Genomic DNA, 26,669 nt, shown 5'->3' with positions numbered 1-26,669 from the left:
ATAAAGCGTGCATTCTCAGACATGGCCCAACACTACCCTGAGAAATGTGCTGATGCAGAAATTATGTGATAAAAAAATAAACATTTTGCTCTTCCTGAAGGGAATTTTGATGATCAATTTAGTCTGTTATAGTCTAAAGGAATAACCCTAATCCTAACTGGTAATAAAGCTAACTGTAATGAAGCTAAACTATTTTAAAACATAAATTGAGCTGAAAAATGTCTGTGGTTAGGTGGGTTAGCTAAGTAGGTCTCATAGTCTGATCAGTACAATGTAAGGGGAATGTAAGAGGATGCGGGGTGCTGTGCTGTGATGTGCTATAACGTGCTATAATGTGCTACAATGTGCTATAATGTCACAAAATCTCAATGTCTGTTTATATGCAGTTATATATTGTTTGAGAATGTGAGTGCTCTTGCCCAGTTTTCTAAAATTTTTGCTGGACCAGTCTTTTTTATTTTCTCACACTTACCTACGCAGTCACAGGTGGGAAAATCAGGTTGGGAATTTTTCCCAGGTGTATCCAGTAGGTTCTTGGTGGGAGTGTCCAGGTAGCGCAATGGTGACTCAAGAAAACCTTTAAGTGAAGGGGAGGAGGGAAAGATATCCTTGGTGGGGGTATTCAAATCATCCCCCTCTCTGTCTGCAGAGAAACATGCAGTTGTGGAGAGCACAGTCACACCACCAGATGACTCAATCTTTATACGTTTATTTGGAGGGGAGAAAGGTGTGATGAAGGGGTGCTGTTGCTCCAGAAAGGCATCCTGAGCAACAGACAGGGGCTGCCCAGAAGGTTTCACGTCCACCTCACATTCCTCACTTTCCTGTTTGACAGTACAGAGCTCCTCAGATAGCAATGGTGTTTTTTCCTTCAGTCTTTCAGTCATGTCCTTTTGACCTTCATCCATGGGCTCAGACTCATTTGTGGGAACAGGAGGGCAGTTGACTGGCTGCTTTGGGGATGGTGACTCGGGTCTGGTTTGTCCTGAGTTTGGTTGTGACTCGGTCACCACTGGCTGAGCAGGGCCATTCTCTGGGGTCTCTGCTGCAGAAGCTGACGAAATGGTGTCCCCAAACTCCTCCTCAAACTGACGAATCAGCTCTTCAAATTTTGGATCCAAGTTACTGAGGCCAGCCAGAGAAGGAATTGGCTGTGTTGTAGAGGTTTGAGGCGTGATACTGGTTGTTGGGATGCTGTCATTTGGCCCAGCTGGGCCTGAGCAAGCTATCACCTTCTGGGTGGATGGTGCTAGGACCGACACAGGGGTAGAATAAGAATGACTGTTTTCAGAGATAGGTGCACTACTGCTATTGAAAATGAATTCCTGAGATTGAGCTGGAGCTGGGTGGCTCTCAGCCACCTGAGAGGGGGGAAGCCCAGCTTCCATGCCTGGTAGAGATGGAATAAGCTTGGAGAGGGATGGTGCATATCCTGGGGAGATGAAGGGAGGTGTCGATATTGTAATCTGTTTCTGTGGGAGAAAAGTTGGTTGGGAAGCTTTCTGTTTATGCTTCTTGATAACAATCTGTTTGGGTTTTGGAAGAGGTGTGCCTAATGGACCAAATAGCCCACCCACTGGCTGCTTGAGAAGAGGAGAACTTTGAGCACTCTTTTTCTTTTTGGGTTCTTTGTGCTCCTGTTTGATGGTTACAGGACTCTCTGGAATAGACTGTGGCCACCATTTACGAAGGTTCTGACAAGCCATGGGGGCTAACGGACTAAAGGCAGGAGAATTAGAGAAGAGGTTACGTTTATGATGAAGGTGCTGCTGTAATGCTGCCTGAGTTGAGTGCCTAATGGTGGTTGAAAACTGCTGACCCTGGAACGGCTGCTGGCCATTTACCATCCCATCCTGGCCCATGACTGCACATCCTGAGCCCAGGTACTCCTTTGTGTCAACCTCCTGCTTGATGTGAGGCACCCCAGCAAGGCTGCCCTTGCAACCATCCTGCAAGCTGGGGTGAAGGAGTGGGAACTTGAAGGCTGAGTTAGTGTACTTTCCACCGGTGTCTCCAAGGAGTTGCTTTAGCTCGGACACTGGGTCAATGCTGCCTTGGGATGGGTTTACAAAACGAAGCTGGGACTCTGTGTTCTCCATCATCCATGGGTTCCGAGGGGAGCTTCTCTCGCAGCTTCCAGCTGTGCCCTGGTTCCACTGCTGGGGTCGAGGATTAGGGGTGGATGGGTGTATGCTTGTAAATGGGGACTTGGATGATGGGTATGGCGAAGCATAGTGAGATGAGTTAGGTGCAGAGGCCTCACCCTGAGACTGAGGTCTCTGCTGCTCCCAAGATGACACCTCCTGGGGGTAATGTCCTGGAGGGATGGACTGTGGGATAGCAGAGGAGGAAAAAAGAGGACCAGACGATGAAGAGACCACTTGTGGCATACTCTGGGGGTAGGAAGTTGGCAGATGCTGATGGTGATTTGCAGGTGAAGACTCGCCTGGAGGAACAACAGTTTGTGGGACAGTGGCAGACAACTGGGTCAGAGCCTCAATTGCAATAGCTGTTTGCAAACTAACATTTCTTTCCTTGGCTATGGACAGAACACTAGGGGAGCAGGGAATAGGTGCTGGTGGGCCAAAGGGTCTAGGAGCAGAAGGCAGGCTAACAAGGGGCTGTGAATTTGTGTCTTGCATACGCAAGAGGTTACCTCCACATTGTTGAGGTTGGGATTGAGAATAACGATGCTGTGCATGGGGCTGTGGAGAAGCACCCACGATCTTACAGGAACCTTTGTCCTGGGAGTTAGCCACCATTTTTATTTGCTTCTCCAGCCACTCCAGGTAGTCAGGGCAATCTGGGCCATCACAATCACAGTTAGGTGGCTTGTGGCCATGACGGGCCTTGCTTAGTGCTGCCTGAAGAGTGTTTAGATCTTCAGGGGGGCACAACTCACCATCCACACCTTTCTTTCTGGCCTCCTCACCTCCATTAGACATTTCCTGATGGAACCTTTCATACAGCTGAGCTGTAGGAGTCTGAGAAGTTTGATGGTTGGTGTAAGGTGGCAGTGAGCCAACAGTAGCAGAAAAGGCCACCAGGGTTCGTGCATCCTCCATATCCACATCATTCACTGGTATGCTGGCACTTTGGCCATTCCAAGCACCCTGTTGAGATTCAGGATTTGAAGACTTCCCAGCTTGCTCAGGGACCCAGCCCGGTGTCTGGGAAATACATCCAGCCCCCTCATGGTAGTCATGCTGGTGTTGCTCCCTGGCCACACCCCTGACTTCTTCATCACAAATATTTTCTTCATTTGCATGTTTGCTAAGCCCATTAGACAGTTCATGGTTTAACACGCCTTCTTCCAGGCGGTCATGGGACCCAATTTCCATCTGGCCTCTTCCTCTGGGGCCATCCACTGAACCCACCACAGAAACAGTCTGTGGAAGAGCAAAAAAAATAAGTTACTTGACAATGCTTCAGCAAACTGACTGTTGACATATATGTATTAAGAGTGTGTATCCTTTTCAATCTTTGTAAACATTTTGTAGCAATGATATGTTATGCAATGATTACATCATACAAAAATATAGGGCAACTACTATTTTAATATATTAATTGCAGACTAATTCAAACAAATATCATAGCATTTGTCCTGGAATAGTGACATAATCATTGACCTCTATTAACTAAACAACATACTCTGACTCATACTCTGGTTGCTGCCAGATTTGAGAGAAGACTACATAATAATTTGTCTCATGGAGATCCCTGGGTTGTCTTATGTTATTCTATTGCGCTCTCTCTGTCTTTTTTCTCTGCTCGCAAGAAAACATAAAATTGATTATTGCTGTATTGTTTAATTTAATTTATGTCAATGAGCAGACACTACTTAAATAGCCTGGGCCTACCTGTACATTTTTCAAGGGCACAATGGAGACTGCTTCAACCAGTTCAACTGTATCATGCAAATACAACCCCATATTTACAATTATAATACAACTGGTAATGCCCAAGTCAACATACTGAGAAACTCGTTCTAGTTCCTGGTTTTCAAATACACTCTGAAAGGGTTCTTGAAAGGGTTAAATGTTGTGGAAACTGTGAACTGGCTCCCAGATAAGTGTGAAAGGGCAATATCTACATGCAACCATCTTTGTGGCACTTTTAAGTGATAATGTATCTCTAAAACACACCATATTATCATAAATGTATGTAAGTGAATGATTTTTATAATGCCTTCAGTGCAGCTTCTATGTGAAAGAGTAGATGAAATGAAAACCTGTTTGCTGCACTGAAGACAAACACAGAGGACTTTGTCCATGGTGAAGGCATATCTTAGAAAAGAGGACCTTGTGGTTTTATCAGGTTAACTAAATAAATAAAAAAAACACTAGCATACATAACTATTCAGATGTCTTAAGCCATAATTCTGTAGAAGCATCTACAATATTTCAGTATAACTTTTTTTTGCATAAAATGTTTAACAGTTTAAAAGTTGTTTAAACTGCCGAAACAAGACATGCATGTTCAAGAGAACCCTTAATAATAGTAGCTCTGTAACTAAATGTCTAACCCTCTCTGATTGTGCCTTCATTGTGACAACACTTTAAATGGGTTATACTGATGGGCAGCTGTTCAGACACTTTCAATTCACCTTAACTGATGGTGTTTGGACCCTCATGGGCTGTGTGCCAGCCACTGGAGCAGACTGTGTTTCAAAAGCATGTGTCAGACTAGTGCCCCACTTACCAACAATGGTCACACTTTAACTCTTCAAAAAAGCTGAACCACACAATTGTTACAACAGGCTATTTTCCTGTTTTCAGTGATGCAATAAACACCCACGTGCATACCATCACACAGAAAACTTTCACAATATAGTCTTAGTGCCACCGCAGAGTTCACTAGAACACACTTACACGCAAAAAAAAAGTAGATAGTTTGTATTTCAAACATGAGAAAGTTGATTTATCACATGCACTGTGCAAGATGTGTATCAGATTCTTTGGATCAGGGACACGCATATATATGCCGTACACCTGCAAATACACACCTGTCTGACAGCAGAAAGCACGTGCTTAGGCAATTATCTGAGGCGTGCCAGGGCTTTCATCGCTGCCAAAACTCTCTCCCTCTTTTTACAGACACAGAGCTACTACTACTACCAAAACATTAACACGCCCAACCAGAAGAGACTGTAAAACCGGTTTTACTCAGAAGTATGAGGTGCCCTTTAAACTCTGTATGTTGCATCTACTATTTCTCAGAAATTACACACAATTAACAGCTGTCTCAGAGGTTGACAGCATAAAGCCAAAAAAAAAAAAAAGACTGCAGATGGGATTTAAAACCTAGTAGTAGACAGCTGAACACGGTAAGACACACAACACAGCCCCCCCCACCTTCCCGTCCCCCCGTACTCTGGTGTCTTTCACAATCAAAATACAAAGCTCAACCATACAGAGAAAGAAATTAACAGATTGCCGTCTACTCACAGTGGTCTAGCTGTCCCAATAACGTTGCTGGAGAGACAAAGGTGGGAAACGTGGACAAGAAAGTGCATGGAATACGGCTTTCCAGACAGTGCCAAATAAAAAAAAAAGAAGCCAGCCGGTGGAAATCCACTATGGGTTTTTTCTCTTTCAATCTTTCTTTCTTTATTTCTTTCTTTCTTTCTCTCCCTCTCTTCTCAGTCAGCCAGGCAGTGCGGCACACAGGCGCACACACACTCACGCACGCACGCACTCACTCTGTCATACACACCTCCCCCATGCACACACACTCGCTCTGTTTCTCTTCCTATCACCACTGTCGTTTCTCTCTTTCTCCCTCTCTCATTATGTCTCTCTGCTCCTCCCTTCCCTTTTTTCTATATTTTCCTTCTTCTTTCTGCTTTTCGCATTCACCGTCTGCTTTGCCTTACAGCCCCCACCTCTCTCTCTCTCTCTCTCTCTCTCTCTCTCTCTCTCTCTCTCTCTCTCTCTCTCTCTCTCTCTCTCTCTTCGTTTGCTCGCTCACTCCCTCCCCCCTCCCTCGTTTTCTCCCTCCCTTCATTTTTCTCCTCCCCCTCCTCTTTTCTGTGTGTGCAGAGTGAGAGAGGCCATTATCTGAGCCACACTGGGCACGTACGATGGAATGGTGGAGCGTGCAGGAAATACAGCCGCTGCAAAACGTAGAGACAGAGAGAAAGCACGAGTAGCAGACTGGCTGGCTACTGCACTAAATAAAGGACTGTTTGAACACAGATCTATGGCTTATGTGAAAGCAGAGATGCATGCAAAACAAAAATGAGCAGCTATGTTATTGTAGAGGTGTCTTCTAAGATGGAGGCTGCAGTGGTTAAATGCAGACGTCTACTCAGTCATCACACAGCAGCTGCCATTTAGTGTTTAAGAATAATACAAACAAAAACAAGGAAAGGGAAATGACTGGCTCTGATATATTTATTCCTGTCATTATAGTGCTGTCTATTTGAACTCTTTATTGGCATGCGCTTTATACTGCAAAACATCATAAGATGCTGATTTCGAACAGATGTTGGCTAGTAGAAGATGCTTGCAGACAAAACGTATACAAGTGCTATTGCTTAACCAAATCCTGAGAGACTGTCAAACTGAAAGGAATGGCAGTCATCTACATCATATACGAAGCACATACATGGGTGCGCTTATATAAACCGCAGATATAAGTGTCAAGCAGCAGCAAACAAGACTCGAAGCCGAGGAACACAGGATGTGAGGGGGAAAGCACAGCGACTGTCAGAAGCAACCACAAGGTACAGGGAGGTTAACGGGAACCGCAGAGAGATAGGAAGCTCAAAGTTTTGGGGGAAAAGACAACGGTCGACACACAACACACATGCATTTATGCACAATTTTGCTGCCACTTAACTATTTTGACTTGTCGATGGTGCTTATTCTGTCGGAAGCGGGAGAGAGGCGACGAGGTGCTATTGCAGCGATACAGAAGGGGCAATGTTCGTGTGAAGGACTCGAGGCTAGGGAAGAGCAGAACATAGAGACCACGATGGTAAGTGAGTGTTTGGTGTAACAGACGAATTTGCTATCAGTCTCGCAGTCTTAACAGTGTTCTGCTTACTCTTTTCTGAGCCACTCTTGCGCTTTCTTGCCTGCCTAAACACTTTGTTTCATGCCAACCCATCTCTTCGAACTCCGAAGCTTCTCAGCTGGGTCTCTCACACTCGCTCTTTTGCTGGCATCTTTTCTATCTTTACCTCTCCTTTCTCCATGAGCTTATTTTTATACTCGTTCTGTTCAGAGAAAAACATTGCAATCGTCTTTCACAGTCGCCAGAAAGCCCCTCAGTAGAATCGCTTTTGCATTATGAGGATGCGATCGCATACTGCATAACGCGCAATTTGTATTAACCCGCATAACCTCTTGCCATGTCCGCGACTCTCGTCTTGTCGTCTTTCCTTCTGATCCGTGTTTTTCTCTCGCGCTCGCTCTCTCGCTGTTGAGTCCTGCCAGTTGGATCGCCAGCATCAACACAGTGAAGGCAAGGCAACCCCACGGACAAACACACACAGACCCAAAGCCCGAGCGGAGAGGTAAAGTGCACTGTCACCAGCGGAGGAGAAGTGAGTGAATGAGAGAGAGGGAAAACGGAGAGTGGGAACCGTTATGACGTTGCAGTTACGTCACCACTATCATTCAATGCTCCCAGTCGGCGATAGAGGGCTGGGTAGATGTGTCATAACACATAATGTAGATGTGCCTCCCCTTACACACAAACACATTCTCATTCACTCGCCCGTCTAAGCGTAGTCCCTCGCTCCTTTCAGCGTGACACAGCAGTTATTGTGCCCTGTAGTTACCTCACCCTTCCTTTTGCAAGTTAAGGCGCATCTATTCCGAGAGGAGCAAAACCAGAGCACTAACAAAATATGTATCAATGCAGAGCTGACATAATACTGATTACATGGCAACATTACTACATGCAACATGGCAACTCACATACACACATTTAAAGGGATAGTTCACCAAAAAAAAAAAAAGAAATTCTGTCATCATTTACTCACCCTCATGTCATTCCAAACCTGTTTGACTGACCTTCTGTGAAACGGCACTGGACCCCACTGACTTTCATCGCATGAACAAAAAAACTAAAAGTGGAATTTAAAAATACATACAGGTTTGGAACAACATGAGGCGAGTAAAAAACAATGATAGAATTTTCATTTTTGGGTGAACTGTCCCTTTGACAAATTTTCTTTGATGCGAGACACGACACTAGCAGGTGGATAATATTGAAAGACAAAAATGATACATACCTGGACAATATAATCAGCTCTACTAAACCATACAGGAAAATCTTGAATCTTTACACAGAGTATACACAGAGGACCTTTGCTTCTGCATTACAGTAAATGCCTGAGCTGTCTTGTGTCTTTTAAAATATGAGAAATCTTAACCAAGCAAGCCACAAACATCCACAGTGTCACAAGACAGCTGATCATTGATCCAAACACAAGAGACACGGGGGATGTGAAACTAAACAGGTCTCAGTAAGACGACGGTAATACACGGAAACTTTTGGCATTTCAATAAGATCCAAAAGGTCACCACTAAATGCTTTTTCTAGCAAATTATTACTCATCAGACAAGTCTCACCTGAATCTTGAAACACCGTTAGAATACTAGATATGCAAGGTCACGCTTAAGATATGAGAGTCGTTGATCTACTCTCAGTAGACAGGAACTGAAATTCACTGCTAGGCAGATGCAACTTGCTGTGGTAGTTATCCTGTAACAACTATGGACAGAGATGGTGTTTGAGGGCACAACATTGAGTATGTCTGGGATTAGTGCTATATTATACTGATAGATTGGCCAGGCTGATTTTGAGAGTGCTGACCAGTAACCGTTATACATTTACATTAAATTTAAAAGTTTGTTTTCTGTCTGACTAAAGCAATAAGTCTTCTTTTTAAGAAGTCATGTGCTTTAATCTGACTTGTGGCGATGTTCCACAGCATGAAACAGTTCGGTACGGCTTGATCCGGCTCACTTTTTGGTGCTTTTCCATTGCAATGTGCAGTTCGGTACGGCTCGGTACGGTTCGCTTAAATAGTACCAACCGATACTAAAAAGTGATGTGTAAACACTGCAGACCACTGATTGTTCAAAGAGAATCTTCACTACCGTCACTACCATTATATGCTTTTGTGACAGTAATATAGTGGTTGAGACTCTAAACACAATGCTAAATACAAGATTAGTTTACCCTTGTGCGCTGTCGGGCAAATCAAGTGATGTTGTCATCTGCACTTTGTTGTACGAGTGCCCACTCTCTTGTTTTTAGCAGTATTTTGTTTTGCTGCTATCTGCCTCCTTTGAAACAAACGTATTTGTATTGTAGTTAAAAACATCCACATGCCGAGAAGTAGAGGTGGCAAAATTACAACGATCATTCTATAATCCCACCTACTTTAAAGCGGTGCTAACTGCAGTGGAAAACCAAACGGAGCCAAAGCGAGCTGAGCCGTGCCAGGCTGAACGGAGTCGTACCATGCAGTGGAAAAGCGAACAAGCTAAGCCGAGCCGTACCAAGTGTTACCATGCAGTGGAAATCGTTATGAAATCATACCAGAGCGATATTTGCAAACTAACAGACCAAGCTGTGAACAGCATGTATACACATTAATCAGACTACATTTAGCATAAGGGACACACCACCTCTTTTTAACGCTTTAAATATTGAATCAGACATTGTGTCTTGTATACTTTAAAGATTGTAGTTTGACAATGCAAAACCCATTTTTTTAGATATCACTATCAGCAACAACAAAAACTGTTCACAACTCAAGTGCAGGTCCATTGCAGTTCAGCGGGTCTGGGTTTCAAACACTAAGTCTTAGGAAAACAGGACAAATAATTAAACAATGATTTCCAATTCTTTACCAGCAACATCTAAACAATACTCATGTTTAATTAGGAACTCTCAGTTTAAGAATGCATCTGATTTGCAAGTTCTCAGAAAAACAATGACTGATACTGTAGTTGTTACGGCATTTGATGATGTCTTTTGGTTTATCAGTCTAGAATGACTAATTCATTGCTCATCTCAGTTCACAAAAAAAAAAAAAAATCAAACCCCCACCTACACAAACCCACACACAAAAAGCAGAAAGGAACACACACGCCCATAGGAAACAGCAAACGCATAAACACACACAAGGATTCAAACATTTCTGTGAAGTAACTTAGTATACACAGTATTCTAGGATGTATATGTATAGATTCTAAATACATAGTATTCCATAAGCCTAATATCCCCAAAGAAAATTCCAACATTCCAGAAAGTAGAGTTAAGAAGAATAAAGATAAAAAAGTATTTTTGTCTATTACAAGTTCGTCCATACTCTTTCCATCTCTCTCACACACCTCCCTCCCTCCCTTTCACTATCTATATTTGCTTACTAAACCTCGCCCTCCAGTCGAGAGCTGAAACACTTTCACGTGAAAAGATAAAACATGCTTGTGCTAAACTAGGGGCCCAACAAGAGGCTAAACCACGGAAGACTTTCAAACATGTTTTCTAAGAATTGTATACGACTGCGTGCAAGGGCACACGCACACACTCAAATGAACGCAGAGCGCTCGCACGCGCACACGCCAATGCAAATAAGCTTAGGGTCACTGAGTGCATTAGGTCTGGGGCAGATCATGAATGGCACAGACAGTCATTGAGACTATCAAGACATCCACTTTGATTTCGACTTACCTTTCCATTACTTCCCTTTGTAATTCTCATATCTTTAGTTCTATCTATTGTTCTCTGCCCCCCAACAGTTTACTACCTCCCTCCTTGCCACCCAACCTCGTCCTCTTTCTTTTTGCGTGCACCTTATTTTTGGCGTACACTAACGTGATGCCTCTTTCTTTAGGGCAAGGCTGGTAGGTCTGTGAGGTAGAATGTAGGATGTCGAATGTAAATGTATGTGTGTGCATGTCATAATTCGTTCTCCCTGACACATGGCACATGCAAGTCAGCACGCACAACTCAGCTGAGAGCCCCCTCCTCATTTTACCCCACAAATACTCACAAAGGGAAAGAGAGAGACAGAACGAGAGAAAGAGAGCGAGAGAAAGTGAGAGGGAATCAAAGCAGAAAAGACATAAGGAAAGAGGGGGAAGGGAAGGGAGGAGCCACCCTCATCACTCAGTAAGATGGTGGGAAAGGAGGAGGTATGAGACGGAGGAATAACACAGCCTAAAGAGTGGTCTTTGTGCAAGAAGTTTTGGAGGAGAAGGAAAAAAACTGAGGTGAAATTTGATGAGGGGGATACAAGAGAGAGGAAAGCAGAAAATAGCAGACTGGTGCAGAGATGAAGGCTTGAAAGAGAAGAAGGACAGAGAGGATTGAAAGACAATCATGTTGAAGGGGATAGATAGATGACAACATGCAGATCTCTTTCAAAATTGGAAGAAACCTGATACAAAACCCACTCAAGGTTGGCTATATACTCTCATATGGCTTACAAATAATCCATCAAATAATAATAAAAAAGATGTCAAAAAACTCAAAACTTAATCTATGTTAGTCTAAAATCTGCCACTAATAACCCAAAAACCTTATTCTGTTCAACTTCTAAGGCAAAAGAAGCAATAAGAGAGAGATAGAATACTATCTCTCCAGTTCTGCACAGTGGCTGGTTGCCAGCCTTGTTTCTCTCAGGAGTAAGGCTAAGATTAGCTCCCCATATGTTCAAGTCAGGCGTAGCTGCTCTTAAAGGGCCAGGGTCTCTTTGAAAATGGTACAAAGTACACTGCAGCACTGCATGCACTGTTTTGTCTCAGCCTCTCTTTCACATACAGTTGAGCACAAATGCCTTCCAGAAAAAGTATGTGAACCGCTTGCAGAATCTGTGAAAATGGGAATAATTTTAACTAAATAAGGGGGATCATACAAAATGCATGTTATTTTTTATTTAGTACTGTCCTGAATAAGATATTTTCATAAAAAATGTTTACATTATAGTCCACAAGAAAAAAAAAATTGCTTAATTTATTAGAATAACCCTCATAAAAAGTTTATGAACCATTGATTCTCAGTGCTGTGTGTCGTTCCCTGGATGATCCACGGCTGTTTTTTTGTTTTGTGATGGTTGTTCATGAGTCCCTTGTTTGTCCTGAGCAGTTAAACTGCCCAATGTTCTCCAAATAAATCCTCCAGGTCCTGCACATTCTTCAGTTTTCCAGCCTCTTTTTCATATTTGAACCCTCTCCAGCAATGACTGTATGATTTTAAGATCCATCTTTTCACACTGAGGACAACTGAGGGACTCAAACACAACTACTAAAAAAGGTTCAAACATTCACTGATGCTCCAGAAGGAAACACAATGCATTAAGAGCCGGGGGGTGAAAACCTATTGAATTTGAAAATCAAGGTAAATTGTACTTAATTTGTCTTCCGGGAAACATGCAAGTATCTTCTGTTGCTTCTGAAGGGCAGTACTAAATGAAAAAAAGATATATTTAAACAAAATAAGAAAAATGTGGACCTCTTCCTGCTGTTCAAAAGTTTTCATGCCCCCCCCCAGCTCTTAATGCATTGTTTCTCCTTCTGGAGCATCAGTGAATGTTTGAACCTTTTTTAGTAGTTGTGTTTGAGTCCCTCAGTTGTCCTCAGTGTGAAAAGATGGATCTTAAAATCATACAGTCATTGCTGGAGAGGGTTCAAATATGAAAAAGAGACTGGAAAACTGAAGACTGTGCAGGACCTGGAGGATTTTTCTGAAGAACATTGGGCAGTTTAACTGTTGACTCATGAACAACCATCACAAAACAAAAAAACAGCCGTGGATCATCCAGGGAACGACACACAGCACTGAGAATCAATGGTTCATAAACTTTTTATCAGGGTTATTTGAATAAATTCAGCTATTTTTTTGTCTTGTGGACTATATGTAGACATTTTTTATGTAAAATATCTTATTCAGGACAGTACTAAATAAAAAATAACATGCATTTTGTATGATCCCTCATATTTAGTTAAAATTATTCCCATTTTCACAGATTCTGCAAGCAGTTCACATACTTTTTCATGCCACTGTATAAAGCGCAGTTAAACTGCCCAATGTTCTTCAGAAAAATCCCCCAAATTCTTCAGTTTCCTGGCATCTTTTGCAAATTTGAACCCTCTCCAGCAGTGACTATGATTTTGAGATCCATCTTTTCACACCGGGAACAATTAAGGGACTCAAAGACGACTATAAAAGGTTCAAACATTCAATGATGCTCCAGAAGGAAACACAACGCATTAAGAGCTGGGGGGTTTATTTATAACATTTACTTATAAATAAAATTGTATTATATTTTCACAGATTCTGCAAGCGATTCACATACTTTTTCTTGCAACTGTATATATACACATACACACACAAACTTTACAGAGTGCTTGACTCTTGCATTGTCAATAAAATATCTTGACAGAAAATGTATGCACCTCTTGAGGAAATAAATGTTGTGATGTTATTTCCATCAAGAGGTGCATCAATTTTTGGTCAAGATCTTGTGTTGACAATGCAAGAGTCAAGCACTCTGTAAAGTCTCCTCCAGCACATCCCAAAGACTTTCAATGAATTTAAAGTCTGGACTCAGGACCAATTCAAGTGCGTCTTCATGCTCCCTCCCAACCATCCTTTCACAATTTGAGCCTGATGAATCTTGACATTGTCATCCTGGAATATGGCCATGTCGTGTCTTCCTACATGGTTGTTTAAGAACTGAAAAGCTACACACTCCACCAATTAGGGTTAGAAGAACTGTTGTTAAACATATGACATGCTAGAAACATAATAATCACTGCAATATTGATCCAATCATAGACTCTTAAGCATCTGCCTATTTAAATCAAATACAAACACATACATACACACACACACACACATCTCCAAGGTAGAAATTACAAATCACCAGGGGGTAAGATGAAAAGAGAGATAACACACTGATACTGAGCTAGTTCTCAGCTGACGTGCCACAGTACTTCCTGTACATTCATTTTTCATTAACTGCAGTAGTGCAGTCATCCATTCCACAGGAAAGGCAAAGCCACAAGCAAAAGTAAAGGGCAAACATGTTAATGCATGTGTGGTTGACTTTACCAAACATAAAATTGAGAACAACTAGGTACAAAGGTCCTGGAAAGACAGTATTTTGGTTAAAAAACATGTATTAGGCCAACAAGCAATGGTCTCATCATGCACTCCTTCCTAGCATAACAAACAACATGTTGGGGAGTATGTCATTTGTCTGCCACTATAGTTCATCTATCCGCCATCTATCTGTCACTGGCCAGAAAAACAGATAGTGTCTCACCAAATTCAAGGCATTTGTTGTGATGTACAAAAAAAAGTTTAAAGTTTATTAAAAGTTTATTTAAAAATTTAAATTCACTACTTCAGCCTTTAACTATACAAGTTATATTGGTTATTGTGTTATCTTAAATGCATCTGCACACAACTCCAAGTTTCCAGTGCATTCATGATGGTTCATCACAGAGCAGTTTTATTTACAAAAACAGACAAGGATCTGCAAGCATTTATCTTAACTGTATCCTTTTCCAGCCTCCTGACATTGCTCAAGCCTGGATAGTTGAAGCAGACGCTCTCAAGGATCATCTGAGTATGTTTAGCCTGCTTTGTGAAGAATCCAACATATGTTAAAAGTAAACACCTTTCTCATACATTTGCTCTTTCTGTCTACACACACACACACACACACACACACACACACACACACACACACTTTTAATAATTAATCAAAAAGTTAGGTATGTTTATTTAGCGTTGTGAATTACAAGGACATTAACATGTCCTCATAATATAGGAGTGTGACCAGGATCCTGAATAAACACCACAATGTAAGGACTTTGGGTCATTATTATTTAAGTCAAACCAGTACACACACACACACACACACACACACACACACACACACACACACACACACACACACACACACACACACACACACACACACACACACACACACACACACACACACACACACACACACACACACACACACACACACACACACACACACACACACCTACACACAGTCCTATTTGACATTTAAACATTTGCAAAACAGGATGCATGTCTGCTGAAGTGTCACTTTTTAAAAGTTGAAATACATTTTTGTACACCAGATTAATATGAAGAGACAATTATCTAGTTCAGTCATGAAACTCATGCGGGTGCATAGAGGGTGCAGGCTGATTTTACATGCACTTTGCATCATTACCACATGGCACAAGCTGATCCTACAGCCAATGAGATTGCTTGCTAAACATTTAAATAGTCATTTAAATATCAGAGCTCCTTTGAAACCTTCCACCTCCCCCAGTTCCACCTGCCTAGATCTGCTACGAGATTTATGTATGTCTATTCATGCAGAAGCAGCATCTTACATGCTCACAGCAGCATGTTGGTGTATCTGTTAGCAGTAGCAAGTACATACTTGCTCTGCAGCAATAATCAACAGCAGCAGCAGCATAAGCGTAGCAGATCCAATCCACCAATACCAAATACATTAAAGGGATAGTTCAGCCAAAAATTAAAATTACCCCATAATTTACTCACCCTCAAGCCATCCTAGGTGTATATGACATTCATTTTTTAGAGGAATACAATCAGAGTTACATTCAAATATGTCCTGGCTCTTCTAAGCTTTATAATGGCAGTGAATGACACTTTCTTCGTCAGTTGAATACGGAAGGCGGTCTGCCTCATTTTAACTATTCCTTTAACATAGCCAATAATAAGTATGCCAGTTCTGACCTGATTTCCTGAAAGGTACACTGTACTGGTATCAAAACATTGCTCTGTTTGTTTGCACATCCCAACCTGGCACACCAACCAACTATATGACCAATGACAAACAGGGATTGTTTTTAAATACCTGTTTGAAAAATAGTTATTTTTTTCAAGTTTGATTTTGTTGCATAGGTTATATTTCATGTTATTATATTGTTTAGTTTATAAACATAATCTGTTCTATCTGTTCTTCTAAATAAACTAAAAAGCCACTTTTTATTATTTATTGTTTTATTATTTCAAACTGAATGACACAATTCCAAGAACATGTAGTGCTTACTATGGATTAATTGACAAAAGTTCTCTTTTGTTATATGATTTAACACTAGCATTTTTTAAAGTTACAGAATTCAAAACATTTTGCATAGCAGGAATAATCCAGTTATCAATCAAAAGCATCAAAACAATCAAAAGGTTAAGAAATTAACTGTTTTTTGAAATTGTTTTGTGCAACAAAAAGGTTTTGTTACCTTTGTTACAGGTAAAAACAGATATACAAAAAAAAGACCAAAAAAAAGAACAGTAAAGAACAACAAATGGTTGTTAAGAATCAATTTAGTAACATGAATCATGCCTAGTATGTGCTACTAAGAGGGTGGTATATTTAGCTAGAAAATCCTTTTTAGGTCAATCGCTGGACTTTGGAATGTTTGGGGTTGGGTGAATAGACAAAAAACAGACCTAATGATGTTACACAAACTAAGCTTAGACTATAGATTGTGTATGTGTTGTTTTTTTTCCTTCAGGAAACTGGTCATGTGGTTAAATATCAGCTAATTAAAGCCGTTTACAGCTATCATTTTTAACATCCTGTTTTCTCAGAAGTGAACTTTTTTTTTCAAAAGTCTCTGGTAACTCATAGTGGAATCTGTAGAATACAACCAGCCTATACCAGAGTGAATTACATTGTGACCGTATTTTCAGGAGTGCGATGAAATGAAAACAAGTGGCTTCCTGCCTTTCGCATTACCTTTAAACGCTCACACTCACAAACCATTTCCCCTCGCAAGGACACATTCACATATACATACACACAAATACCACATCACGTGAGCAGCCACATGGGCGGGTCTGAACTATAATTACAGCCGTGATGTCATCTGCCACTCACTGTTGCCGAAAAATCTAGGTCACATTTAACCCTTTCCCGTCACGCCAGGGGATTCCACACACCGCGAAATGAACCATTACTACAGACTTTCCATGAGCTCTTTAATGTGGTACTGCCTCCCATGCAACTTTCGGAGCCTGTTAAACGAATAAACTCGGGTGATGATATACATTTACCCCACAGATCAAACGCTTACAGTAGAATGGCGTTATGTTATGGTTATCCCCACAGCTACAGTACATTACGTCAATCGGAAGCCAAGCCAAAGGAAAGAAACACTACACAGAAAAGACACCTCTTCAAGGAGCCTCGAATTTCTGGGTATATTTGAGTAATTATATAACAATACAACTTAACGTCACCGCATGCTCAGTGTCGCATCGTAGCAAAATGCCGTACAAAGCTTGACAATGCCAATCCACAGACATCCAAAATCAAATTAATTTGAAAGCAAATAAGCATGTGATGCAAGCCATCTTCTCACGGCAAACTGGCAATTTGTGGCCGAGCGACAACAATGCATGACAGATGAGGGGCATGTTGGTCAACTGGTAAGCCACAAAATTGAGACTACTTTCAGGCAAGCAAGATTTAGCTGTACTTTAACTGAACGTGTCTGTCTTAGGTTATGTAATTCTTTGTGAGTGTGTGAAGGTGTACAGGATTTAGCAGCGATGCATTTGATCATACAAACCAAAATAGCCAGTTATAAATGAACTGGCATGGGATATAAGTTCTAGATTCAATAACACTGAGTCCCGGCCAGAGCTAAAGCAAAACCCGCCGTTGTGTAGTCAGAGCGCAAAGAGGAGCACTGATACCGCCGCTGCTGTCGAGACTGTCTGCTCGATTTTAGAGCAGTTGCACCAATCACGATTACTCCTACGTGCGATTCAGCATATTTGTTGAGAGTAATTCGCCACTAAAGCTCTCAAGGCTCGTCGAGTCTCTCTACCTCTGAAGCGACATGTTACTCTAGTCCATAAACACTCCGCCACGTGCTCGCTCACACGGACACACACAAATACCAGCATCGTCATCACGCATGCGTATGTGTATGTGACCCACTAACTTTTACTCCCTTTACCTCAGATGACTGGAAACTTTGGCAGTCCCGCCCGCCACTCTTTTCTCTGTTCCCGGGCTTGACACAGAGCACAGAGAAAAAGGAAGACAGACAGACTGACAGACTAAGCGAGAAAGAGAAAGTGAGTGTGAGAGAGAGAGAGAGAGAGAGAAAGAGAGAGAGAGGCCACCTCCTCCTCCTTCTCTCTTTGCCAGGCGAAGCTCACGCCTACGTCTCTTCCAATAAGCGCAAAGCCCGGGTCTCTTTAAACCGGGGCCTAGTCCACGCGATTGTCCGCTCGCCCCATTCTGGCTGGAGAAGACACACTACAGCACATCGCTGCGAAACGGACCCTGGCATAGTACTAGGATCTGAAACGGAGGCCACAAACACAGAGTCGCACCTGCAGCACGCAGGTGGATGCCTGAACGCAGCTGTCACTTCAACCCCAAGCAGACACGCTGCATCTGGGCACGCATTGGGCCTGTTGAGTCACGCAAAAAGCACAAATCATCAACTGCAGCTCAAAACATTGTTTCTCAATCATACCCATGCGCTGAGGAAAACCTCAGGGAACTAGAGGACTATCAAATATAGTTGACATTTGCTGTAACAAGATACATACAGAGAGACAGCTGGTCAAAGGTTATTTAGCTCACCTCTTTAGCCAGGTTTGGAATTATGGACTGGGTTTTTACGTCTTCAAAATATTCCACCTTCCAGGACAATCATGGAAAAAGAAAGGGAAAAAAATTGATTTAGAACAATCAATAACCATCAATGACAATAAAAAAACACCATCTCATAATTATCCAAACCTTCATAACCCATGACAATTAGCGATAAAAAAACGTTTTGTCCTGTCATAAGTCATGAGCCAGAAAGGTTTTAATTATGAAATAGATCATTTACATGCATAAAACAGAACATGTTAAATAAATGATCAAATTCTGTCCTTTATATTTATTCAACCCTGCCAATTATGATATAAAACATATCTGTAGGACATAAAAAGACATTTAACTGTGAGCTAGTTGTTTCTGACCCCAGCTTTTCTATAAACCAGTGCTGTTCAGAGCCCCCCCCCCCCCCCCAAACACCCCATCTGCCATTACTGTCCGTCATTTTTCCCTGTGCTAATAAATATTTACCTACTCAGCCTCGCTGCCTTTGCGTGTTGCTCTTCGGTGGCGAGAGGTATCCCCCATCAGAAGACCCGAAGCATTCTCTCTGCGTCTCCCCACCTCTCTCTCACTCTCTTTCTGTCTGTCTTTCTTTATCTTTCTTTTCTTCTCCCTCTCTCTTCTGGTCTCTGTCCATTCAGGAAGCCATCTTGTGTTCTTAATCCTGTTTTACATTAGCTCTCGTACGCTCTTTCGTTCTCGCCCTCCCTGCCGCTCTCTCTCTCTCTCTCTCTCTCTCACTTCCTCCAATTCATGGCTCGACCACATATACACAGGAGCATTTTTTTTTTAAAAGGCAGTGTGATCGCTATCACTGCTGCAATAGCCTCCTCCCTCTCTTTCTTTTTCCTCTACCCCCCTTCCCCCCTCTCCAAACGAAAAAGCTAAAAGAATACGTGATGTGAATACTCCCCCCGCCTCCTTTCCGACCTACACACACACACACTCAACAAACGCACGCACGGCGACGTCACGCCACCGATAGCTCACAAAGACCGGCCGTCGGCCAATCGGAGGCAAGCATGGGCACTGCTGCTAGGGTGAAACAGACAAGAGGAGAGAGAGAATGAGCGAGAGACATAGAGAAAGAGAGTGCGAGGGCGGGTTGTGCTAGATAAAGAAAGAGAAGAGGGCGCGTGCTGTGAACAATGCGTGTGCATGTGCGTCTGTGCGTTTCAGACTGGGGGGAAGGGTTTCTCTCTCGTGCGCTGTGGCTGTCAATTATCTAACCCGGCTTGCCTTCCTTAAACAATGGCTCTGGAATGTGGTATCACTGAAGACCATCTGTGTCTCGGCTGCCTGCAACAACTGGACTGGACTGCACACGTGCATGTGCACGCCGTGTCTTTAGTACCACGACGCAGGCGAACAATGTCACTGACAGAGAAACACACATATCCGATCCTCTTGATCCAGCCAGTGACACACGATCAGCTGCCAACAGTTGTTTGAGAACACAAAGGAAACATACAAATTCTTGCTTTCTTTCATTCTGCCAACCAAAAAAGTAGCCCATTATGAATACCATATGAGAACGTATAGCCATTTTACATTCGTCTGATCTTACATTGCATCGCAAATGCTAGACAAATCGCAGCTGTTTTAAACGCTCAGGGTTGACCGACTGTGCAAAGCATGTGTGCATGCTTAAAATAGCAATCTAAATGCTTCAATTCTATAAACCATACACAGTAAACTACAACCTCTGCTGGCCAGACCTACAAAAGCCTGCTGGATGGAAATGCGCAAGGTTATTTCGAGTGCAACAAAACTGACGATGAAAGGTTGGTAGCGTGCGGGCTTCCATTCACAAACAAGAAAACAGCTATTGCGATCAACAAAATCAGAAATGTGAAATTTAAAAGCAGGTCAAAATTTAATTATTTGCTTTCATTTTACTTCATAATCCTCAGGATTTGCCTGTATTTTCCTTAAGCAGAGACATGTGGAGGACGAGAGTGGAGGGAAGCGTGCGCTCAGGCTTTCGAAGAACGAGCGGACGTTTGGTGACGCAGCATTTGTGATGAGAGTGGATTACGCAGCGTGGGAGTTCCAGTAACACTGTGTTCGTGCGTGTGTGCATCTGCGTGAAAGCTTGCAGTAACCACGAGGCTAGGGAAGGTTGCGCTATGGCACCAAATTTCTGGTGAACTTTTTTATTTACGCTTCTAGCATCATAAGAAACAATGTGAATGCAATTTTGAGGTTTTGCCCAATGGAATCGGCAAAGCGAGAGAGTTGCGATTCAAATGCATTTGGAATGACTGCCGTCCTCCTGATGTTATCTCATCTGTTTGCTTTGACACAGGCTGAATCACCTGGTTCGTCACGAGAGCCAAAGTGGTCATTAATCTCCTTCCTAGCACTCTCACGACAGACCAGGTGATTCAGGCTGTATCAAAGCAAATCCCCTTTAGGCTGTCTGAAAATTGTCGTAATCCTACCTGTGACCCCGAACCACTTTTACACACACGCTCATGCAGAGTTCTCGTGATAAGACTGCAGAAACATCGTTAGGGCTTCGTTGTCAATGAATAGCTACGGTCTGTGTGTGTGCGTGTCTGTGTGAGTTTAAATGAGGGTTGAGACATCGTTGTAATAACAGAAGGATTAACAATACTAATTAACTCCCTCCTCCCACTTTTGTCAAACAATGGCACCTCAAATTCAACTAATCCACATTGAGTTTCTAAGACCCTGCTCCAATACACAACTTAACCCATTCACACACACACACACACACACGCACACACACACACACACACACACACACACAAACACACACATGCCACACGCGCACGCAAGCCACACGCGCACGCACGCCACTTGGGCAAACTCCAACTTTGGCCATGTTAATTTAACATTAATTTAAAGTTTTTAACTGCATGAAATCTATGAAGAACATGTCCAGGTCATATTTCACCCAAAACTACAAAAAATATAGAGAAAAATATAACATAAAATATGATATTTGTAGGATAACAAATTACTTTTTACATTATTAAAATTATATAAATGTATATAAATTCATAAAATGTATATAGTGAGAGTATGTATATATATATATATATATATATATATATATATATATATATATATATATATATATATAGTACTTGTAAATGATGGTAGTATTTGTTTTACTTTAATTTATTACAGTAATTATATTTTGCTGCAATAAAGCTATTAGTAACCATCATCACTGAGAATAAGAATTACATAAAAACTAAAACGATTACCCAATTACTGTAGTATTAAGTTACATTTTTCTGTATGAATGTAAACCCTAATACCTGAGCTACCCAAATAAAAATGTGTTAAAGGGGTCATAGAATGACATTTTTGTGCAAGTTAATATGATTCTTTAGTGTCTAAATGAAAAGTTTGTAATATACTTTAATTAAAAATTCTCATTAGTATTGTAAGAAAACACTCAATTTACCTGGTCAAAACCAGCTCAGTTTTTAGCAAGTCATTTCAGTGTATGTGACTTTAAATGATAATGAGCTTTGCTCACCCCGCCCCCTCTGCTCTGTGGGGCGTTTGGTTCGACCCGACACAACACCACAACACACGTGGAGTGTTGCCTTGACAACATTTGAGGGTATATTTTCGAGAAATAATGGCAACGGGAGTCTCTGAGGACACATCTGAGCAACCTTATCATTTTGAACCGGAGTCGGACCAGGAACAGATGACGAACCCATCGAAGTTCGAACAGGACGTTTCTGAATGGTTGGTTAACGTCATGTCACTTTGATCTATCTTTGTACTGGCAGAGTAGCGTAGTTGCTATGTGTTTACTGATGTGTTAGTTCATTGACAGATTGATGTTATGTTATAAGATTTTTTTTTTTACATTACTTCTTAATCAGTAACAGACACCGTTATAAACCATGTACAAAAGTAAGCTTAGTGTGTTACCACGTTAACTTTATCACCCGAGTACACAGTTTGTAATAACAAACATAACGCGTTGTTCATTATAAACGTGGGATTATGAATTATATTGAGAACGTCATAAACAGAAAGCATGCCGTAATGTAACTTACCCTGTAAACATTAGCCTCATTCATCGTGAAGCGTGCAAGCGATTTATAAAGATTAATATAAAGGTTAATAAAACGTTACACTCACATCTTCGATCTTCCTGAGGTGCAGCAGGAACACGATCCTTTTTTCAAGAGCAGCTTATTAGCAAAACCTGCTTTATACTGACGCTCGTTTATAAAGCCGTCTGCTGAGAAATGATTGCGCAAACATTGACGTTGATCGGGGGGGAATATTCCCTTCTAAAACAAAACTCAGCACTGCAGCCACTGGGTCTTCAGCAGTTCGGATTTAGGAACATCAAAATGACTGCTGTGTTCGTTATTACACCCAACAACACAACACCAAAATCGCTTAGACGCCATTCTGCTCCAGAGTATCAACAATGGCGGATTGATGACAGCTCGCTCAGGGCGGGTCTGTGTTGAAACGCTGCTGTCAATCAACAATCTTAGGAGGGGCGTACACCGTGTAACGTCACATGGTCGGACGGCTCGATTTGAGACAGGGGAAAATATATAAGGAGATTAAAAAAAAACACTGGATGTATTTTTATCAATATAGGATGGTTGTGTACAGGCACTGCCAACACACATTTCCGTATAATCAACTTGTAAAAGTGCATGTACCATTCTATGACCCCTTTAAGTTTGTATTTAATTTATTGATAAAAAAAAAAAGTGAAACCTGCAAGTGGTACAACATCTATACAGCAGTATAGTCGTTGCATTGAAACTATGTCAAGGAGGCTCTCATTTGTCCACAACAAAAAAAACTAAAACAAAAAAGCATAAAAATAAACAAAAAAATCTCCAGCAAGCATAGCATTACTGGAAGAGAGACACAGCCAAATGACAGCGAGAGAAAAAAATAAATGCAAGAAGTGTTGTAAAACTGCACTACTTTTAATGCATGTTAAGATTAATACTCCCCAAAGCATCAGTTTCAAGCAGTCTAACATGACTGATGCAGCAGCCCTGTTGATAATCTCTATATGCTGTAGCACTGACTGATACATACTGCAGTGAACGGATCAATAAATGGGCTGTGATAGTCATTTGTGAAGAGCCCTCTTTAGTTTGCATTATTTAACATTGCCATTCATTTTCAAATGCACCTTTTCACATCTACATCGAATATAAAGTAGATTTAGTTCTGCTCATCTTCAAGACACACAGAAAGCCAGCAGCTACAGTAATTATTCTCATTCAGTGACTGGTTGGGGTTTATTAGCATTATTGAGTGCTGCTACCTGCCATGCACGCTGGGTCTGCATTCATTCTGACTCGCAGCAAAACTCTGATTGGTGAAACAGGCTATAATGTGATTTGGTTGCCAGGCAATAGTGAAGTCAGCTGGTGGTATAGTGCAGAGGTCAGCTCAATGAAATATGGCCAGTTTGGACACTGTAGCACAGCAAGGTCTGTTGTTCCAGCTCTTAAAAGACTACATTTGTCCAATCTCAATCTCAAATTCAACAAGGCAGGTGCTCAGAATAGGCTTGTGTGCACGCGTGCCAAGTGAAATGCGTTGTGAATCTGGATTTGGATTAGTTCACATTTATGCTACAGGGTTTCTCAGCATTCAGTGATTTATTAATTAATGTTTTGCTGCACATGTGAGATTTCAATGGGCAGATTTTAAAGCCGGTCTCTTTCATGTGCTCAGTGAAGTGATGAGGAGGGAAAGAGGGTGGGAGAGGCGAGGGGGGATGGGTGACCCTGACAAACACACACACACACAGACATTTAAATCTAATCCACCTCATCCTTTGTCTGATTTTAGCTAGTAAACAAAAACAACAAACTGGTCTTTAAAAAAAATTATTTGGCAAAAAAAATCTCTCTGTTATCAGAAACATCTATTACTATTATTTGTTTTGGGATTGAGATAACTAGATTTTTACATTTTCTGAAGGAAATGCAAGTAGCCTGTATAAAGTTCTGGATGGATGCTAGCTGGTTCCTTTCTGGCTCAAGTCAAAAGAGTCCACTGTCAAGTCTCTGATGGTCTTTATATTTGGCCCAAATGCCCCCTTCAATATTGTGGCAAGCAGGGTGGGGGCGAGAGCCGTGGGAACGGAGCGAGGCCGGTGGCATGAGTGCTAATGAGTACACCGGTCTCGAGTCTCACAGAGGAGATCCGGAAGGGTAAAAGGAGGAGTGACGACAGTGCAAGAGGAGAGAGAAGCAGGCCTGGGCTTTATGTTGTGTTTTATTATGTAGCTATTATTTATTATTTATTCTCTTTCTTTATTAGATGCGGCAGTGTCCATGAGGTTTTGTTTTTGTTGCTTGTTTATTTTATGATTAAAGTTTACGTTGATTGTTTGTCGGTTCCAGTCTCCTTCTTCCCTGAGCCTTTAACCTTGTTACATTGGTGCCGAAACCCGCTGAAGAAATCGGGCAGCACGAAGGAGCGGTGACCACCTGTGGTGCTGGAGCAATTTTGCAACAGGTGGGATGGAGAGCTCGCTGCCATGCTCATGGGTCGAGGAGAGCTGTCTGTGAGGGGATGGAGGAGTTGCCAGTGTGGAGCTCATTGGAGCTCACCTGTGGTCGGAGGAGCGATCGTCGTCTGCCAGGAGGTGGAGTACAGAGCCATTCACCGAGAAGCATCCAGTACCATCACATGGCTCCGCGAGTGAGGGCCTCTCAGCTGGTTGAGGACCAAGTGTCAGTGTGTCTGGAAACCGGACCAAGATTTTTTCTTTCCTCTCTCCCCTCTCTGTCTCACCTCATCTTTCCGTCTCCTTTTCTCTTGCCTCATCTGTCCTTACCCCAAGGTGCTACGCCCCCCCCCCGTGACGGGGGTGGTTGGTGGGTGGTTTTGGGGATTAGAGTGCAGTCTCGAGGGCAGGGCAGGGCAGTGCCAAGAGCCGTGGGAGTGGTGTGAATGGTAACAAGCCACTCTTGAGACTCACAGAGGAGCACTGGAAGGATAAACGTTGGAGTGACGACAGCTAAAAACGAGAGAGGCCCAGGCCTGGGCTATGTGGTGTTTTACTATGTCTATATGCGTCAGTCGTCCATGAGGGGCTTCCACTTTACTTTTGTTTTGTTGTTTGTTTATTTTATGATTAAAGTTTATGTTGATTGTTCGCTGGTTCTTGCCTCCTTCCCTGAGCCTTTAACCTTGTTGCAAATATAAATCTGTTATTTTTTTTATTTTTATTCAAAAACATAAGTCTGATCGGTTAGAAAGTAAAAGCCCATTTCTCTGCAACAAGACACATAATTTTGGTGCATAATCATGTCTATAGCAAAAACGATGAGGTACTAGTTAAATGCCAATAGGCTCCTTAAAGGAATAGTTTACCCAAAAATGAAAATTAGACCATGATTTACTCACCCTCAAGCCACCCTAGGTGTATATGACATTCTTCTTTCAGACGAATACAATTGGAGTTGTCCTGTCCATGAAAAATGTCCTGGCTCTTCCAAGCTTTATAATGGCAGTGAAAGGGAAGTCGATAAAAGTGCATCCATCCATCCATCCATCCATCCATCCATCATAAAAGTGCTCCACACGGCTCCAGGGGGGCTAATAAAGGCCTTCTGAAGCGAAGTGATGTGTTTGTGTAAGAAAAATATCCATATTTAAAACTTTATACAGTAAAATAACTAGCTTCCGGTGGACAGCAGTACGCATCGATTTACGACGAAAGAGTAACCCTTGACGCAGAGGATAAAACGAGAATTTTTAAAAGAGAAATGCCCGGAGGATTTCGATAAGAGAAGAGGGGCTTGAGTTTGTTGCCCAGCCCTATCCACGAAAGGCGTTAAAGCTTGCATTGCTCTTATACATCACGTCAGCGGTTACTCTTTTGCAGTATGTCGACTTGGCTGTCCGCTGGAAGCTAGTTATTTTAGTTTATTTAGTTTTAAATACGGATTTTTTTCTTACACAAACACATCACTTCGCTTCGCTTCAGAAGACCTTTATTAACCCCCCGGAGCCG

The 26,669-nt window shown here is 42.0% G+C and overlaps 1 protein-coding gene across 3 annotated transcripts in view; it reads right to left on the bottom strand.

Annotated features, from left to right (window-relative positions):
* Nucleotides 1–19,606, bottom strand: part of tet3 (tet methylcytosine dioxygenase 3) — a 31,557-nt gene extending 11,951 nt beyond the window's left edge. Inside the window, exons 1-3 of one of the 3 annotated variants that reach the window (XM_079814847.1) lie at nucleotides 19,127–19,606; nucleotides 18,635–18,691; nucleotides 473–3,389 (exon numbers count right to left, since the gene is read on the bottom strand). In XM_079814847.1, coding sequence (XP_079670973.1) covers nucleotides 473–3,341 — 2,869 coding nt within the window. In that variant the 5' untranslated portion in view covers nucleotides 3,342–3,389; nucleotides 18,635–18,691; nucleotides 19,127–19,606. Of the gene's footprint in view, nucleotides 1–472; nucleotides 3,390–5,447; nucleotides 5,928–18,634; nucleotides 18,692–19,126 lie in introns of those variants that run through there. The other 2 variants (XM_079814848.1, XM_079814849.1) reach the window with 2 other exon arrangements.
* Nucleotides 19,607–26,669: the final 7,063 nt, after the last annotated feature.

Source organism: Gobio gobio (assembly GCF_949357685.1).
Source record: "Gobio gobio genome assembly, chromosome: 4".
NCBI lineage: Eukaryota > Metazoa > Chordata > Actinopteri > Cypriniformes > Gobionidae > Gobio > Gobio gobio.
The sequence above is the reverse complement of the archived record's forward strand: the minus strand, read 5'-3'. Positions and strand labels throughout refer to the sequence as shown.